Source organism: Alexandromys fortis, unplaced genomic scaffold (assembly GCF_014885135.2).
Source record: "Alexandromys fortis isolate MF-2015 unplaced genomic scaffold, M_Fortis_MF-2015_v1.1 scaffold_167, whole genome shotgun sequence".
Taxonomy (NCBI): domain Eukaryota; kingdom Metazoa; phylum Chordata; class Mammalia; order Rodentia; family Cricetidae; genus Alexandromys; species Alexandromys fortis.
Window position 1 is genome coordinate 844,426 of NW_026068050.1, and position 20,235 is coordinate 864,660.

General features: G+C 41.9%; 1 protein-coding gene across 8 annotated transcripts in view; it reads left to right on the forward strand.

Moving 5' to 3' along the window:
- Nucleotides 1–20,235, forward strand: part of Peak1 (pseudopodium enriched atypical kinase 1) — a 209,258-nt gene that overhangs the window by 158,099 nt on the left and 30,924 nt on the right. For all 8 annotated transcript variants that reach the window (XM_050119451.1, XM_050119455.1, XM_050119448.1 and 5 more), the window contains one exon: nucleotides 9,874–10,058. In XM_050119451.1, coding sequence (XP_049975408.1) covers nucleotides 9,874–10,058 — 185 coding nt within the window. The remainder of the gene's footprint in view (nucleotides 1–9,873; nucleotides 10,059–20,235) is intronic.

The following is a 20,235-nucleotide window of genomic DNA, read 5'->3' on the forward strand; positions in this document are numbered from 1 at the left end:
CCCCCCCCCCCCCCCCCCCCCCCCGCCACACACACACAAAGAGAGATTTTGTCATTTGTCAGCTAGTTAACACTATTGTAGGCAAAAGGAGGAGGAAAGCAAATAGAAGCAGGATGTGTGTGACTAGGAAGGATAATGAATAGTGTGTTAGCAAGCTGAACTCATAGAAGGGAAGAGTAGCTCACCAGAAGCTAGGGCAGTGGGGGAGGGAGGTGTCACCAGAAGCTAGGGCAGTGGGGGAGGGAGGTGTCACCAGAAGCTAGGGCAGTGGGGGAGGAGAGGCGGCCTTAGTACAGGGTACAACAGGGTTTCCATTAGAATGAGTTTTGGTGATCCATTGTGCTACACGATGACAATAGTACAGTGTGTGTTTCAGAATTTCTGAAAGAATATATTGTAAGCCTTACCACAAAAAGAGATCAAAATGATACATTAATTTTGTTTAATCTATGTTGTATGCATGTATTGGTGTGTATATATATGTGTGTGTGTGTATACCAGTTGCGCTTCATAAATTATTGTCAAATACAAGAAAAAGCAGAATAGTTCGTCAGTTCTTCACATACAGTCCATGTAAGATCCAGTAGACCATGTAAAGATCACTATCTTCACACTGTGCTGTATCTTGGGTCTTCAATCTTTCCAAAGGCCCCTGCGCTAAATCTGAGTGACCAACCCATGTTTCTCCTGGGAGGTGATGAAACCATTAGGTAGAGACCCTTTGAAGAGAACTGAGGCACATGGCTTTAAAGAGAATATTGGGACTCCGGTCTCAGTTTCTGTTTCTCATCCCTGCTCCCTTTTCCCTCCCCCTCTCCTTTCTTACTCCCTTCTCTCAGAAGCAGCTTCCTCTGCATATACCCACCATGATACTGCCAAGTTAGCATGGAATGAAACTGTAAACCGTGATAAATCATTTCCTCCTTATAAATTGATTGTCTCAGATTACTTTGTCAGGGACAGGCAGCTAACCACACAGATGCTGAGATATTTTCTTTTTCACTCTGTTGACCTTTGCACTGGCAGAGCAAGAACACATCTGGGTGAAACTATTGCACTGTAACCCAAACAAAGCTGTCACACCAAATTGTGCTAGAAATTTAAAAGGAAATAAAAAAATCAGTTTTACTTAAGGTTAAGTAGTAAATTTGATTAAATCTCAAGCCTTGATGACTTTTTTTTTTTTTCTCAAAACAAACCTCACATTTATTGGGAGAGAAAAAACCAGGAGGGTGGCTGCCTCTGCTCAGGCGAGAAACAGAAAGGAACTGAACAGAAGGCAGGATTTATACAGAGTTTCTTGGGGGTAGGAAAGGAACCTTTCAGGGTGAAGCTTTCCAGGTGGGAACTGGTGGGATTCAAGTTCAGAGCTTGGTTTTGTTTTTAACTGTGTGCGGAAAAGGAAGAGCACATGTCCATTTCAGGTGCATACCAAGGCCTAAGGGAACACTTGTGAAATGGGTCGAGTTGATTTTTCAGTTAGGAATTTTAGCCCTTTCTTTTACCGACCATGGAAAGGACATTTGACAGATCAGCATGTATCATTCTCAAGGAGACAACCTATGTTTGTTTGTAATAATAAACTCTCAAGCCAGGGTAGTGGTGGCCCACACCTTCAATCCCAGCACTCCGGAGGCAGTGTGTGTTAGAGGCCAGCCTGGTCTACAGACAGGGTGAGTTCCAGGATAGCCAGGACTATACAGAGGAACCCTGGCTCTAAAAACAAAAAGGCAGAAAGCAAAACAAAACAAAATTCTACTCTGAAAAGTATTTTCAAAAATAAAATGACCCGAGCCAGGCGATGGTGGCGCACGCCTTTAATCCCAGCACTTGGGAGGCAGAGGCAGGCGGATCTCTGTGAGTTCGAGACCAGCCTGGTCTACAGAGCTAGTTCCAGGACTGGCTCCAAAGCCACAGAGAAACCCTGTCTCAAAAAACCAAAAAAAAATAAAAAATAAAAAAAATAAAATGACCCGTTTTCCCCCATGACTTAGACACAGGTCTTCACTTGGAGCCTGTTTCAACACAATAAGCACATCTAAGACAAAGCTCTTCATTTTCCCCTACAGACGTGCTCTGTCCCACGTCTTTCCTGCTTGTAAATGGCCTGCTGCCCATCCATTTGCTTGTGCCAGAAAACTGAGTCATCTTTGATTCTTTTCATGCCCTTTCTCTAAGAACTCAAAATATTAAGTCCTGTCAACTAAACTTCCAAAATAAGCACCACATCTACCTCTCGTTTTTGCATCTACCGGTCTGCCTTGCAGCATCTTCCACCTCGTTCACTGAAGCACTTTTGCTAATTCTCCTGACCCTCTGTCTCTAGACAGTCCAGCACTCCTAAAGGCCCAGCCCCATGGTTCTTCCACAGTAAAGGAGTCTCTGTGTAATGCCAGCTTAGTCTGTCTCCTGTTTCTCCTTCCTTGTTCATACTCGCTCAGGACCTTAGCTGTCTGTGTCTCAGACATGATGAGCGTGACCCTTTGGTGGGCCCCATCATCAGAGGATAGTCGACCCTGTCGGTTGTTGTATAACTTGACTGAGTTTATAAGGGCGCAGCAGGGACAAAGAGGTTCTCTCTTAGGACACAGCTGACACTGTCTGGAGGCATTGTTTGGTTATCACAGTCGGGAAGACAGGAAACACTGGAGTGACCCTACTGTGTGCATTGCTCTCCACAACAGGAAGAATTATCTTGCTCAAAAAATGTCAGCAGTGCCACTTTTGAGAAACAGGGCTTAGAAATGGCCCATAATAAATACTCTGTAAGCCTTGGCTACTATTATTACAATTGTTGCTGTTATGAGAATAAGCCTGCCTCATAGTGCCATTGTTAGATGTGTATTTAAGCGCCGTGCCTAGCACTCAGTAAATGTGGAGGTAATTACTATGAGGCAGACAGATATCTATAAACAGTCTATCCAAGAGCATCTTCTACTTGAAGAAATACTTTTGCAATGTAAATAATTGCTTTTTTGGCCTTTTTAGGGTTTTTCAAAATAGAACGCATCTATAATCATTATAACTTTATATTTCTTTTTTTAATTTATCCAATATTTTATTAGTTTTTTTAATTAACATACCAATGGATTTTATTATGATGTTTTCATACAGCTTGCTTTTGTTGGTCCTCATTCCCAACACTCTTTCCCCACCCCCTGCTCTCAAGCTGGTCCCCTCCTTCCCACAGTGGTCCCTCTCCTACATTTTTGTCACACACCTTCTAGTGCCCTCTTTTTCCTCTCCCCTCTTAACAGCTTTTGCCACACCCCCACGGCCTTGCTTCTCATTCCATGAACTACACCTCACCTTCTATTTCAATTAAAGCAATTTTCCTTTGAAAGCACACTTAACAATCAGGCATTCACTGGATCTGTACAATGTGCTTGCACCCTTGCCTTATGGTGGAAAGAACATGGACATCAGAATTGGACAACATGGCTTCACATTGCCATACTGCTACCTCTGTACTCAACAGAATCAGGCCGTTTGCTTCCTCCAGCCTCAGTTTCCCTCTCTGTGAAATGTCTTGACGCTTTGGTGAGTTGAATGGAGAGTGCACAGCACACGCAGCACCGGGTAGAAGTCTGTCCCTGTTCCAGAGGTCGTAGGTCTCAGGAAACACTCGTTCCCTCATCGCATCTGTTACGTGTACAAGCTCCTCTCCCTGCTCTGACTCACTGAGCAGAGGAAGATAAGAGTGGGGGAGAGGCCTTTCCTGTGCTTCTGGGTGTGGGACAGTCAGGATACCCTCTCCTCCCTAGGCTGTGTCCTTGGTGAGAGCTGGGGTTTCTAGGAGCTTGTCTTTTCAGAAAAATGTCTGTCTCTTTCTCACCCCATTCTTCAAAAGCAAACCAAGGCTGAAATGGGGGTACCGAGTAATTTCTATAGTCTGTGAGAATGGCAACCTAATTATCTGCTGCTGATTTGCACAGATGCCATTCTGACTTTGTACTTCACAGGATTTTAAAACTGTAACTTTTCTGAAGGTCACAGTGACTTTCAGTGGCCTGTGTTCTTCTCTGCTTTGCTGGCATGCAATCCCGTGCCTTGAAAACACTTTAAATGGCTATCACATCTGTTTTTACTTTTTTATTTTTTTAAATGACCCTGTGCAGTGTCAAGAAATGAGAGCCTGTTTCAAGCCCTTGCACCTAGCTGCAGTATCCTGTGTGCACTTGGTTTGCACACACGAACTCTGTTAGACAGTAGCCAAGACCTCATCCTATCTCAGTTAAAGGTTAATCTTGGTTCAGGATAAGAAGTTTGACGGTTTCAAAGGCTATGGAGGCTTAGTGCAAAATTGGACCTACTAGATAGTGATCAACAGATACGTTTTCCCACCTGAGAATGCCAGTAATTGGGAAATGTGGCAAAATCAGGTTGATGGCTTGGAAGCCAACGTAGGATTAAAAAATGTCACCATGGTGGGGAGTCCTACAGGTGGAGATACAAGAAGAAATAGTTGGGTTTCCCCCTCTTTCCTCCTAACAGATCTTAAAGGTGTGGGTCATGCATGATGGCTGTCCTTGATTGGCGGTTGATGCTGGTCCCACGTCTACAAAGACCATTGTCCCTCGCAACCTTAGAAATAAACAGCTCAGGAAACCAGAAACAGAACATGAAACATTTCTTTTGGTGTTCAGTTTTTAGGAAAAAGAGTCTTTAGAAAGTACATTAATTTACTGGTTGTTTTAAGCACATAGAGACAGGTATACGTGCTGAAGAAAGCTGACCAGTAAAATGTAAAATGCTGCTTGCTCCGAGAGATAGACAGTCTCTATAGAATTCTGATTTCATTTACTACCCCTTCTGAAGCTGAACAAAGGTGGTTGAATTTGAAACTTAAAGTTGAACTAAAATTATGGAAATATTTATATGCAGAAAGGCCTTTAATCTGTTCTGATGAGAAATTTGATTTGCCTTTTAAAAGGTACAGTCAGACATTTAACAAATTTTTACAAAAATATGTCTTGAACAAATTTTCCAGGAAAAAGATTATTTCATTTGATGCTATAATGACTAATCCTACCACCTAGGTAAAGCAAGCAAGCTTTCACATGGGAGATTGTTTATAACTTCGAATTATGTATGAATATTGCAGACTGGTGAGATCTAACCGTCACGGGATTTATTTAGATAACACAAATCTGTAGCAATGTGTCTGTTTCTTTTGAATACCTTATATTCATCCTGCAAATTCAGAAGAATAATTTGTAGCAAATATGACAGTTTTTAAGTATTGGGTCAAACATATCAAATTACAATGAAAAACTAGGCTTTAATGAAAAGTTGGCTAAAGATTTTAAGAACAGCCACCCCTCAGAATCTACTGGGGTTTGGTTACATGATTTTCTTGGATACCAAAACAAAATCCTTGAATGCCTAAGTCTTTCTGTAAAATGATGTAGAGTTTACTCTATATATAACCTCTTGAAGACATTTTTGTCTTTTTTGTTTGTTTGTTTGTTTTTGAGACAGAATCTGGCCACACAGCCTAGGTGAACCTTACACTGACCACGTAACTCACTCTGGTCTTGAACTCTCAGTTCAAGTCCTCCTGCTTCAGTGTTCTGAATGCTGGTCTTACAGAAGTGTGCCACCATGCTCTTTATAGACTTTAAATGGTTTCTCGATCACTAATCATAACCTAGTTCAATGTAAATGCTGTGTGACTAGTAATTTTCTGTTTTGTTTGGGGAATAATGAGAAGAAAATAAGGTGTATAAGTTTGGTATTTGATTCAGTTCCCCCTTCCCCCGAATGTTTTCTATCAGAGGATATAGGACCCGGGAGCCAGCTGTGCAGGCAGATGTGTATCGTCTTCCATTATGAAAATAGAATGGTTGCTGACCGTGACACAGAGGCTAAGCCACTTTGACAGAACCTGAAGATTAAGGAGTTAGATATCATTACCATAGTTATTACAGATTCCCACCTTCTGTTACAGCGCTGGAAACTCTTTCAAAGGAATTTAAATAGCAGAAATATAAAAAGCTCCAACTTCTTCATGGGCCATTCATTACTTAAGCATAGTTTTGTTTTATAAAATAAGATGAAATTTACTTACCTTGAAAAACTACCTTATTGGTCAGTATTTTACTGTTTCAACACTTGTTAGTATTTAGTAACTGAGTCTCAAATTATATTCCTTATGATTTTCATTTTGAATGAAGAAGTTTCATCATCTCTGTTATCTCCTTCCTCGAGGTACCATTTGTTCAGAAGATCAAAGAGACGGGAAAACAAACATCAGCTTCTAATTTCCACACACGCTGTCCATCACCTCAAGCATCTCCCCGTAAAATGTTGGAGAGGCATTTTGTTATGAGATAAAGCCTGTATATATCACTTTAGATTTGAGATGGTTTTCTGATTATTTGGATCATTTGTTTTCTTAAAAAATGATCTAAATTCCTTTATATAATTAATGTGCCCACTCAGAGACCAGGAGGAGGGCTTTCTCTCTTCTTCCCTGGCTAGTTTGTCTTTGTCTTGTTCATACTCAGGGGTGAGTTGCTTTTGCCTCCTGCTGTCTCAAGTCTTTTCATCTTTCAGTCTTCACGTCACAGCCTACACTTCAACTCTTAGAACCTCCCTTTTTGCCTCTCTCTTACTATGTTAATAACACAGAAAAGCTACATTACATATCATTGATGCACTTCTTAAAGTCTTTATTACTTTTAAGACTGTCACTGTAAATGCAGATTAAACATTTCTGCATCCATTTGCAAATTCATAACATTCTTACACATTTTTATAGCTGATAATTACTTGAACTGGAAACCTAGTATACAAGTGCATGCATTTAAAAAAGTGTCTGTGAAAACTAACCTGGAATGTAGGCTGGGCTACCCTGGTCCTCAAGGAGTTAATAAATCTGGCTTTCACTTGCTTAGCTCCCCAAAGGTAATTTGGCACATTTCCAAGGCCAAACCCCTATAGTAAAGGTCAAGGTGCAGCGGGTGTTGCTGAAGTGCAGGATCCCAGTGTCTTGGCACAGCGTGTACAGCTCAGTGGCCTCTGCTCTGCTGGCTTCAGAGCATGGCTAAGAGACTTGAAGAGGCCCTGTGAAAGTGCCCTACAATGGGGAGTTGTATGAGTGAGTACAGTGGGTGAGTCTTTGGTGTTTCTTGCTTTTTAGCATCCATGTTTTGTTTGTCCACACTCTTAGAGCAAAGTTCCGTCTTATGTTTGTGGAAGCGATCAGGGATTCCAGCGGTTAGTGACATTTGCTCTTATAGTTGTGTTCACAGTAGCTGATCCCCAGCACCAAGGTAGAAAAGCAGCCTTGGCAAGCCTACAGCTACAACCAGAACTCTGGATGGAGCACATTTGGCCTAAACAGTGATCTCCAAGTTCAGAAAAGATAGAATGGAGAGCAGTAGAAAAAACCAGCTGACGTCAGCCTCTGGCCTCCCTAGACGCCTGCACAAGCGAGGGCGTGTACACACACCTGTGTGCAGTATGTAAATAAACTAACTTCAAGAAAGGAAAAGAACCAAGAGGAAGTTCAGAGCTTGTTTGACATTGAATCCAGGACCTAGAGAGTGCTAGAAAATCACTCGCCTACAAGGTGTCCTCAGCCCTTTTAAACTTCCGTTATTCTGAGACAGTCTTGCTCAGTTGCTCCGGCTAGCCTTGTGTCACACTGGAGCCCAGACAGGCCTTGAATTGGAATACTTTTGTTCTAGTCTCAGAAATAACTGAGATTACAGACCTGCACCACCAAACAGAGGGGGCAGCCAGTCCAAGAGCTTTCCTCTGCCTCCCCAGTGCTGGGGTTACAGGCACAGGCCACCTGCGTCCAGCTTTTCATGAGTTCTGGGGATCTGAATGCATGGCCTTTCCTTGCACAGTAAGTACTTTACCAACCGAGTAGACTCTCCAGCCCCTAAGCGTCTGTAAGGGATTTTTATTTGTGTGTCATTAGGACATACATCAACTGCAGACAAGGGAGTAATCTGAAGGAATGTCTTCCTACCATTCTTTATTATAAAAATTACAAACGTGTCAGTATAGCAATATGAGACTTGAAATCTGCTGGCTACACGGCTTCAGAAGTGCTCTTTCTAAGCCAGCAGAGCCAGGGGTCCCTCTTTATATCAGCAGTGTGCACTGAACTGGAAGTTCCATTATGGGCTCTAGCTCCTGGGGACAGGAGAGCCGGGAACGAATTTCTCCAGCAGCAGTCAGCAGGGCAGTCTGTGCAAAAATGCTGCCTCTCCTCAATGGGCTGGCTGCCTTAGTCATCAGTGCAGAAACAAGGCCTTCCACACAAAACTGGTTTCTCGTGACATGGACAGCGTGAGGAGGCAGTAACAAGGGAGCTCAGCTTCCATGGCTCAGTAAAGACAAAGTGAAGTGACACTTCCAAGACACTCTCAGGCGCCACTTCACGTCAAGCCTGGATATTACCGAGTAGTTATGCACATACTTAAAGAGAAAGAGAATATTCTCTGCTAGGCCGAAGTTAATAGAAGCGACTTCTGATTTCAAGGCAGCACATATAAAGTGACTAGAAAATATCCCTCCTTCGAGAGGAAAAATGTTAACGCTTCCACACTGTGCTTCTGCAGTCGGGTTATTAGTTCCCTAGAAGGACAGCCAGTATGGCCAGTCAATGAACTCCAGGCTCAGCGAGAAACTCTGGCTCAAGGAAGAGAAGTAATTGAGGACCCTCAGTGGCATCCTTTTTCCCGGACGCACACACCCATACGTGTAGCACTCCCCTCAAAAGTTCCTATCCTGTGTCTCTTGCCCATAAAGACGTCAGGGAGGATATGGTAAAGGGATGATAGTCTCAGAGTGCTTCTCAGACCCTGAGGCCTTCAAAGACACCTGATCTGAGTGTATCTCATTGGCCAGCCATTTTCTGCTCCAGCAATTGGTGACCATCTGAGCCCCTTGGACTGCATGGCCACTTAGGTAGGGTGTGGGGAGAGGGAAGAGTCAGCCAAAAGTAAGCGAGCTGGCAGTGGCTGAAAAGAAAACGACTGGTCTTTCACTGCGTTGTGACCAGCAGGATGCTTCAGAATCATTTTCATTAATGAGATTCAAGCTTTCTTCTCCATTTGACTTCCCTCCTGAACCCATGTAGATGAGAACTGATGCTTTTGTCTGCCTGGCGTTAACTTACCAAAAACAGTTACACCCTTATTTGCACGGTATAATCACAATTTTATTCCTAATTCTTTCTACATAGCTCAGTAAATACTTTAACATAGCAAATGCTATGTAGTAAGTAAAGTAAATAAACTGCGGCGTTTGCTATAGTAGTAGAGTACTATTAAGTAATATAGTAAATATAGTAAATATACCAGCTGATTTCCTGAATTCCTGAGTGTTTTTCTCTTTAACCAGTTAAGGATTCTTATTACTATTGTTACCTCTTCTCTTAAAAAAATAGATTTAGTATTTATTTAGACTTTCATGTATGAAAGTCTGAGACTTTTCATTTAAGAAAATCTCAGACTTCCATCTAATTGTTCTAGTCCTTGCTTGTTAGTTCTCTAGCTCTATTTGAGGGTACCCTACCTCCACTAGTATATGAATCAAGGTCAAGCGTCAAAATACTTGGTCTCTGCTCTGCCAGCCGATGACCCACTGTTATGGTTGTAGGGTTGTTTATTCACATCAATGGGAAATGCGTCTCCCATAAATCTCATTTTTTTAATTTCTTATTTATTATTTTTTCTAGTTAGTTCTAGCTATCCTGGAACTAGCTCTGGCCTAGAACTCACAGTGACCTACCTGACTCTACCTCCCAAGTGCTGGGATTAAATGTGTGCGCCACCATCCTCTACCCTATAAATGCAAATTTTAACAGAACTTTTGAACTCTAATTTGATGAGCTGTCTGATTTCGTTTCAGTCGCGTGACCCACGAAGTGGCAGAGGAATTTTCTCCTCAGGATCCCAAACCTCTGGCTGTGAAGCAAGATGGCACTTCTGTCACACCAGCTTCGCCCCCGCCTGACCTGGAGAGGGAAGAAGAAAAAGATGACACTGCGGATCCCATAGATCTGAACTCCTGCAGCGCAACATATAGCAACCTAGGTAAGTGGAAATATTATATAGACAGTATTTGTACTTGCCTTTCTGTGTGCTGGCTACATGTTATATTTCCCTGGAGGATCAAAACTTGTACCATTGGCGCTATAAATTTACATTTACTTCGAAAAATAATGTTCGAGTTTTCACGAGCCTTATTTTAAATGCCTGCTACCATGAGCATGTGCTAGAGATGCTGATGTGGGCCCTGCCTTGAAGGGAAAGAAAGGAACTTGAATTCAGTATAATATGATAAATACAATTGTGCAAACACGCATGGAATATTTTTGGTGTTACACAAAGAAGGGTGTCAAGAGAAATCATTCCTGAGCTGACTTAATTTGTCAGAGGGCAGAAAGAATGTTCCAAACAGGCAATAAGTGGACAAAACTGTGGAAATACAGAATGGCCTGGTGCCACAGCCATTCAAAGTCCGGCAATGTGGAGCGTTAGGTACGCTGTATTTCAGGTTAAAATCTCAGACCTTTTGTTATATGTGATGGTGACCCAGCAAAGGGCTTCAAGAAGACAGATGACGTTTATAATTTAAAACGGGTACACATAGGCTATGGTATTTGGTAACAGGTACTCTAACTGCAGGATGACATAAGAGGATGAGAAAAAAGGTAGCCTCAGTTAAGGTAGGGAGAGAGGACAGTGGACACATCGGAGGGGTATTTTAGGTAGGATAAGGTGAGGAGCAGAATCTGACTAGAAGAATGAGCACTGCCATTGGAGGCATTGCAGAGGCAAAGAGCTGTGCCACAGGCCTCCTATAGTGGAGAGTGTGCAAGGGGGGTTACACAGAATTGCTTCAGAATTGTTATAAAACTCCCTCAGTTCTCTTTCCTCACGGTCTCTCTGGAATTCCCAGTGACTTCTGAATTTTCTCCCTCCCTTGAGTTTCTTCCCTTCTGAAAAGGAAAGCCTGGAGCAGAATAAGTTTTCTGGGGTTCTGTTTTTGTTTTTGTGCCTATGTCCTGTGGGTAAGAAGAGGTGAGCAGATGGACCGTCTGCAGTGTAGTGTGCCCGTTGGATTCTAATGGACCGCTCACCCTGGTTGGAAACCACTGGAGTTTGTCTCTCAAGGACCTTGTTTCTCATCCCTCTTCCTTTTCCTCCATTGTATTGTTTTAAGAGAAAAGGATACCAGTATCAGCTAGTATACTTGAAAACTGAAAATGATAGGTTTCTTAATTAACAAGTCCAAAAGATTGAAGTGATACATAGGAGAAATGCTCTAATCTCCTCTTGGGAGACTCAGTCAGAACAGCCCTCAAGTAGTTGAAAGTATATTCTACACGGAAAAGACTTCTGACTTCAGTTCCAGTAGATATATTGTTGAGTGGCTTTTCAGACTTTTCTCATTCTTTTATATTTCAGGAGTACATGTTAAGATGAAGTTTTTACTTACTTTGTGCTCTAAAATAGCATATCAGGAATTACATATTGAAGATATTTTTGCTATTCCAAAATTTCTCTTATGACAGCCTCAGTATACTGTATCACTTTAGGAATTGATAGCATACAGCATCACTTCTTAAAGTTTTCCATTACCAAATGGGTGTGGTGGCTGACACCATAACCCAGCACTTGGGGGCCTCAGCCAGGAGAACTGTGACTTTGAGACTAACCTGGGCTTTATAAGACTGTCTCAAAAAGAGAAAGGAAGAGTGAGGCATGGTGGCACATGCCTTAATCCCAGCACTTGGTAAATAGAGGTGGAAGATTCGGACTTCAGTATCATCCTCAGATACAGGGTAGAGTAAGCTTGAGACCAGGCTGCTCTGCATGAGACCCTACCACAAAACAACAACAACAAAAATCTCATTTTTTAAAAGATTTTATTTTATTTGCATTGCTGTTTTGTCTACATTCATGCCTATGTAAGGGTGTCAGATCCCCTGGAACTATAGTTACAAATAGTTGTGAACTGCCATGTGGGTGTTCGGAATTGAACCCAGGTCCCCTAGAAGAACAGCCAGTGCTTTTAACCAATGAGCCACTATCCCTCCAGCCCCTTTATTTCAAACACACACACACACACACACACACACACACACACCAACTTTAAGTTTTATTATTTTCCCCCATTGTTAGACGAGGAAAGGAAGGCAGGGGAGGTTGGACCAAGTTAGAGCCCAGAGAGCTGTAGGTACTCATGACTCTAATACCCTCAGTCATTAAATTCTTGTAAAGCTCTGGAGGGCTGGGACTTAAGTTGGGTTTTTTTTTTCTTTTCTTTTCTTTTTTTAAAGCAGGATTTCTCTGTGTAGCCCTGGCTGTCCTGGAATTCACTCTTTAGACCAAGCTGACCTCAAACGCAGAGTCTACCTGCCTCTGCCACTAGGATTACAGGTGTGCGGCACTCACTGCCTGGCAAGGCTGGGACTTTTGAGTCATCAACTTTCAGATGCAAAATTTAAGACTTTAAAAAATTACAGTTGCCTAGAGTCTAAAAATTCAAGATGTCCTGTGAGAAAGATTGCTTTCCGTTGAGTTTAGCTCAGCGGCCGAGCTCTTGCCTAGAATCATAAGGCCCTGGTTCAATGCCCAGCACTAGGAGGAGGAGGAAAACGGATGAATTTCTTTCCTTTGTCATAGGATATGATGCCTATGTTATCCAGTCTTCCTTTGGGATTTTTGTTGTTCTTATTTTTATTTAAAAAAAGAAAAAGAAAAGAAAAAACTTGCAAGTAAAAAACATTACACACCAAAACTAACCAGACCCAACTCTAATAATCTCATTGGACTTAGCACAGTCATTCTGAAGCCATCGAGCTTCTGGTGGGTTTTATACTTTAACTATCAAATATACTTTTATGCACTTATCAAATACTGAAAAGTGAAAAATCCAAAACCAAGTTAGAACTAGAAAAATAACTAGCTTTCACCCTTCTTTAAGTGCTTAAGTGACTGTGCTTGTCTTTGTATGGTTTGATACTTGCTTAATTTTTCTGCCTTGGAAGAGTAATAGTTAAGGTTGGTTCAGTCAGTTCTAGATGCTGAGGATTTGGGTTCATTGCTCCTTCCCTGGTGTAACAAGTATGTAGGTGGCATTTGGAGCTCTTTTTGTTTTTAAAGACATTCAGCAAATCATCTCCTTGCAGTTTTAAACTGCCCCTGTGGGTAATTTTTTGTGATTTAAAGCTCCAGTAACTTTTTATTTTTAATGGTACCATTGAGTTGGACGTGGTGACCCACACCAGTAATCCTGACACTTGGGGGATAGACAGGAGATTAGTAATTCAAGGCCAGACTGGGAAACATGGGAAACATCTTACAAACAAATCCAGGAAGGGGAGCAGGGAAGATAGCTAAGTGGGCAAGAGCACTGGCTGTGCAAACGTTGACCCTACTTTAAATCCCCAGTACCCACATAACAAACCAAATTGGGCAACACATGCCTGTCACCCCAGATCTTTTTTTAAAAAAAAATTCTCATTTCACATACCAATCCCAGTTCCCACTCCCTCCCCTCTTCCCAATCCCCCCTTCTTCCCTGCACCCCACCCCTCATCCACTCCTAAGAGAGGGTAAGGCTTCCCAAGGGGAGTCAACAAAGTCTGACACATCACTTTGAGGCAGGACAAAGGCCCTCCCCACTATATCTAGGCTAAGCAAGGTATCCCTCCAGCGAGAATGGGCTTCAAAAAAGCCAGTTCAGGCACTAGAGATAAATCCTGGTCTCACTGTCAGTGGCCGCACAGACTGCCCCAGCCTCACAATTTGTCACCCACATTCAGAGGGCCTAGTTTCCCCTACTAGCTCAAGTCAGGTGTTTCAGTGGGTGTCCCCGTCATGGTCTTGACCCCTTTGCTCGTATTATTGCTCCTCCCTCTCTTTAACTGAAGTCTGAGTGTTCGGCCCAGTGCTTAGCTGTATATCTCTGCATCTGCTCCCATCAGTTGCTGGAAGAAGATTCCATGATGTCAATTAAGGTAGTCATCTATCTGATTACAGGGGAAGGCCAGTTCAGGCACCCTGTCCACTATTGCTTAGGGTCTTAGCTGGAGTCATCCTTGTGGATTCCGGGGAATATCTCTAGTGCCAGGTTTCTTGTTAGCTCCATAATGGCTCCCTTAATCAAGATATCTCTTCCCTTGCCCTTCCTCTCTGCCCTTCCGGTTCCCTCGTGGTGTTCTCCTCTCTCCCTCTCCTGTTCCTCCTCCCCTTCCACCACCACCCCCCAATACTCCCAATTTTTCTAGGTGATCTTGTCTATTTTCTAGGGGGATCCATGTATGTCTCTCTTAGGGTTCTTGTTACCTAGCTTCTCTGGGGTCATGACCTATAGGCTCTTTATGTCTAATATCTACTTATGAGTGAGTACATATTGTGTTTGTCTTTCTGTGTCTGGGATACTTCACTTAGGATGTCTTTTTCTAACTCCATCCATTTGCATGCAAATTTCAAGATGTCATTGTTTTTGTTTTTGTTTTACTGCTGAGTAGTACTCCATTGTGTAAATGTGCCATATTTTCTTTATCCATTCTTCAGTTGAGAGACATCTAGATTGCTTCCAGGTTCTGGCTATTATTAATAATGCTGCTATGACCACAGTTGAGCAAATGTCCTTGTGGTGTGAGTGTGCATCCTTTGGGTATATGCCCAAGAGTGATATTGCTGGGTCTTGAGATGGATTGAATCCCAATTTTCTGAGAAACTGCCAAACTGATTTCCAAGTACAAGTTTGCACTTAACTCAAACAAATCAGTAGCCCTACTATATACAAATGCTAAGAGGGCTGAGAAAGACCTCAGAGAAATATCACTCTTTAAAATAGCCACAAATAACATGAACTATCTGGGGTAACACTAACCAAAGACCTGTATGACAAGAACTTTAAGTCTTTGAATAAAGAAATTGCGGAAGATGGAGAATGGAAAGATCTCCCATGCTCTTGGATAGGTAGGACCAACATAATAAAAATGGCAATCTTACCAAAAGCGATCTACAGATTCAATGCATTGCCCATCGAAATCCCAACACAATTCTTCACAGACCTCAAAAGTAGCCCCAGTTCTATTGGGATAGGGACAGGAAGCTTCCTGGAGCTTGCTGGCTGCCAGCGTAGCCCCAGGTTTGTGAGAGACCCTGTCTCAGGGGAATAAAGTAATACGTCACTCTGCATGGTGATCACATGGACCACAGGATGAGCTGGCCTTCACCAGTGGATTTTACAGCATGTCTGCACCCAAAACTATTTCCCAAAAAAGTAATAGAATGCCTCTTTTTATTAAACCTTAGACATTTTCCTGTTTCTTGTGTCTTGAAATGTCTTGAAGAAGGATAACTGGTTGTCTTTTATGTGGGCGTGTCTGACTATGATCTTGCTAGAATCAGAAGTGTGTAAGAAGTTCTATTCTGTTGAAACCCAGCTGATAACTTTTAGGTCTTCTTGGTTCACTTTGTAACTAAGTACTCTGTACATTGCTTTTTAAAAACTCAATCAAGTCTCCCTTTACTCCACATATTTTTTGGCTGTTCCTCTTTCTGTATCCCTACAGCCTAGCACATTATCTAAAACACACAGGAGGTGCTAAAAATGTGTTTGAATAAATGAGCTAAAAATGGCTGCAGTGTTTGACTTTTGAAGATTCCTAGATGAAAGAAGTCTGACTGTTCACAGGAGAGTTCATGTAAGAGATTTTCAAGTCATAGTTTATATGCTCTGTTAATCTGGCTTGTTTTTTTTCTAATATTGGACTTGTATAAGTTTCCTAACTAAGGAGCTATATGAATTTTGTTCATTATAAGGATCTCCATAAGAACCATAAGAACCAGTCCACATTACTCACTTTAGTCACTTAGAGCAAATCCTTAAAGCTGCACCCTTCAAACACCAATGCAAAACATCTAAAAGCATTCTGCCTGCGGTACATTGCTGTCAGTGTTAAAGGTAAGGGTGGCTAACCATAAAAGAATGGCATTCTTTATATTGCTGGTCTTGATGTTGTGCTTATAGTGTGTGCCATTCAAAATGCCAGCTCTTAAGGCATTCTGAAGAGTACCTTACAATGCATATTTACTTGATAAACAGTTATTGGGCAGGTATCACTCCATACACTATAGTGTTAATTATTTGAACCAAAGATTAAAGTATTGCAGTTAAGGACTGATTCATCAGATTAAGGCACTTGCCACCAAACCAGACAACCTGAGTTAAATCCCTGGATCCGCCAGGGTGGAAGGAGAGAACCAGCTATCCAAAGTTGTTGTCTGAGCCCCAAACTTGTGCATATGTGTATGTGTGTGCGTGCATACAATAAATAAATGAATGAATTAATGAATAAATAAATGTGATAAACTATTTTTAAAAGAATTGCAGTTAAGATTATCTGGAACTAAAAAAAAGCTGAAGTTGACAGTTTTGAACATTTGTTTGAGCATTTGTTATATCCCTTTGTAATTATTTCTATTAAAAGAAATCATGTATTTTTGTTCCTAAGCTAGTTGCATTCATATTTGGAAATAGTTTACCATATCTGAGACTTAGTTAAAAGAGTACAGTATTCAAATTACATAGATAACTTACCCCTAAATAAATGACCTGTGGCTTGAGAGAGGTTTTCCGTGGAGGCCGTGTAAACTGCGGCCTGTCAGCTGCTTGGCTGCTGGCATTCTTTAAAGTGCTCTGTCTATTTGAGGATGCACGCAAGTGGCTGAGGTCAGCCGGTCTTATTGTTCGACATGAAGTTGTTGTACCCCGTGGCTTGCCGGTTGTTGCTTACGTTTCGCTGTGCTTGGCAGATGAGGTCCTTTCCTCCTGACTCGGAAGCCTGCTGCTTGGGAACAGCGCTGGCCTCAGCCAACGCAAGGCCCTATTCATTTGACAAAACTGGTGAACAGTGCTGGTGTTCTGTAACGTGCAGTGTGTGTTTCCGTGTTTGGACACGACTGTCTCTTTGTTCCTTTCTCTTCCCATTCTCATGTATATTACCTATCCTGAGATGGGGGATAGATTAGAAATGAAAACTGAAAATATACTTTAAATAGGGAGATATGTTTTTTTTTTTTAATTTTTATTGAGCTCTACATTTTTCTCTGCTCCCCTCCCTGCTTCTCCCCTCCCCTTCTTCAACCCTGAGATATGTTCTCTTAATTGGGACTTTAATCCTACCAGTTAGCAATCAGCTGTTTAATACCAACTGGCTCTAGTTCCGGGCATGGTGCTGGGAATACTAACATAGCCTTCAAAGACCTGCTCTTTTGGAGAGAAAGGCATGAGGCGTCCCTCCTTCACGTCCTAACTACTGTGTACTCAGAGGTTTGTGAAAGTATCTTTTTAGAGGGATCTAGGTCACAAACACTACAGCTTTTACTAATAGAGCCACTATAGGCTATTCAGAAGATACACACTCATCCCGGGCGCTGTGTGTGGGATGACTGGAGGCAGAGAGATCAGTCAGGAAACCATGCCTTCCTATCTTGTTAGAGGAGCAACTTGTGGTCAAAGGGCAACTCCTATTTAAATGTGTCATTATTTAAGGTCCTGTGATGTTGGTGCAAACATCACAAGCAAACATTTATTGTGGTTTGCTTTTAATGTGTCTTTCATATTTCCATCACTATAATGATGTAATTACTATTTTAAGTTTTTCATTATGCAATCTTTTAAAATATTTATTTTAGAGATACCTTATTTCTTGTGTACCTATACCAATCTTGTAAATTATAAGAACCTTATGTCAATCATTTTTATTCATAGTGAATTAGTTTCTCTTTCTGTTGAGTTTTCATCATTTGCTTTGCAGACAGTGGCATGACACAGGGTTTCTTTATCTGCCCGTCTGAAGGCACACTTAGGTGGGGAGGTATTACAGCTGGAGTGTAGAGAGGCTGGGGAAAAAGAAAGGAAGGCTTGACTTTGGTTTAGCCAAACATTGTCCAGAGGACCTTTTTAGCTATAGCAAGGCAAGATTTAGAATCGATCTTTTTTTCTCCCTTTCCATTTAGAAAGCTGGTATGCCGCAAAAATGTAGAGTATGTGGTGTTCTGTCTGCTGCTGAAAACTGAGCTTTAGTGTCTGGGTCCTGGAGACTTTACAGGAATGTACAGGATTAAACATTCAAAATAAAAGCAACTAAGATACCAAACTTTGAGGACATAGACCTAAATGATTGGAATTTGCCCCCTCCCACCCTTTGTGGGAGGAAATAAAGCCCAAAAACGTGAAGCGCTTTGAGATAGAAGATAGCTTGACCTACTTGCGGGGACTGTGGAATGCTCCTGCTTTCATTTAGAGTGGTGGAGTTCCTGATTCTCTTTTGAAAACCCCCATAGCGCTCATGAGGTCCTGTGCTGCTGTTGGAGGAGAGAGGCCTGGAACTATTTTATATCCTACCACTTTGGCTGTCTCTTTCCATTTGGAATAAATGATCAGTTCTGTTGGTTTTCTGCCCTTCAATTCTGCAGCCATTTACTGTGCAGATGCTCTTTGTCTTTTTTTTTCATTGCTTATATGCTCATTTTATCTATATTTTGTTCAAATACATACAACAAAAAGAAGCAAAATACACACATTCATACCTAAATACTTCACAGAAGCATCAATTAGTAAAATCAGCTGGCTTCAGGCAAGAAACTATTTGTGAATATTGGTTTTGACTATATTTTCATAATGTCCACAGGCCACTGACATTTTTTAAGTTTATTTATTTATTAAAGATTTCTGTCTCTTCCCCACCGCCGCCTCCCATTTCCCTCCCCCTCCCCCAGTCAAGTCCCCCTCCCTCGTCAGCCCAAAAAGCCATCAGGGTTCCCTGCCCTGTGGGAAGTCCAAGGACCACCCACCTCCATCCAGGTCTAGTAAGGTGAGCATCCAAACTGTCAAGAGTCAGAAAGGATGTATTAAAACTCTGGCAACAATGTAATAGAGCTCAGAGAATACAGGAGGGAGTGATGACTTTGCTTCCATTTGGAGGTGGAGAGCAGAGACTAGGAAGGCATCAGTTGAAAGTTTGAGCTGGGCCGAAGACAGAATACTTTTTTTTTTTTTTTGCTAAGGCAAAGATATAAAAATAGGGGTTCTAGAATGGCTCAGTGGTTAAGAGTGTGTATTGCTCTTACGACCTGAGTTCAGTTTCCAGCACCACATCAGGTGACTCACAACCACCTGTAATTTCTGCTCCAAGAGAGATCTGATGTCTCTGACCTCTGCAGACACTACGCTCACGTATACACACCATATAATTAAAAATGAATATGGGGGGGGAACCTCTTAAGAGAACAGAAAATATGGACCAGAGCAGCTAATGCAGCAGTTAGGAACATTGCTGTTCTCAGAGAACCTAGGTTTGGTCTCCAACACACATGGCAGTTCACAGTCATCTGTAACTCCGGCTCTAAGGTACAATAACAAGAGTAATTCATGTTGAGGAGTAGCTGAGAAATAGCGATAGATAAGACAAAGAACCTTGACCAGCTTGTAGAAAGTCTGAACTTTATTCTGAAAGTAGCACCAAACTGCCCACTCAGCCCTCTCCCACCTCTCAAATAAGCACTAAAGAACTATATGCACCTCGCCTTACTTCCCTAGTCCTCAGATAATCTTTAGAGGAAAAATCCAGGCACTTCTGGAACTCTCAGTGCTACTCATAGCCTCAGTTTGCTGCTTTTCCTTATTCGGAGATATGGGTAGAAAATGACAGCCCATAAAATCTTTCCTAGGAAGGACTTAGATAAAAATTGGGTGATATTTCCTATCTGCATCTATCTCTCTACTTACCTAGCCACTCATTCTTAGCCAGATTCTTGCTTAGACTCATATGTAAAAATAAGACATAGTCCCTGCCACTAGTGCACAACCCAGTAGGGATTTCAGACTGTGACCTGAGAGGAGGAGTATGTATGTATGTATGTATGTATGTATGTATGTATGTATGTATATGAGTTTATGTGTGTATCTATGTATGTATGTATATGCCTAGAGAAAAACATACACAAGGCACATCTGAGGATCAGCTATTTGGGGAGGGGTGTAGTAGACTTAAACACTCCCCAGAGGCAGAGTGTTTAAAGATAGGTGAGGAAGGCCAGAGATGTAACTCAGCAGCAAAGTATCTTTTTTATTATTATTATTATTATTTATTAAAGATTTTTATCTCCTCTCTGCCACCACCTCCCATTTCCCTCCCCCTCCCCCAATCAACTCCCCCTCTCTCATCAGCCCGAAGAGCAG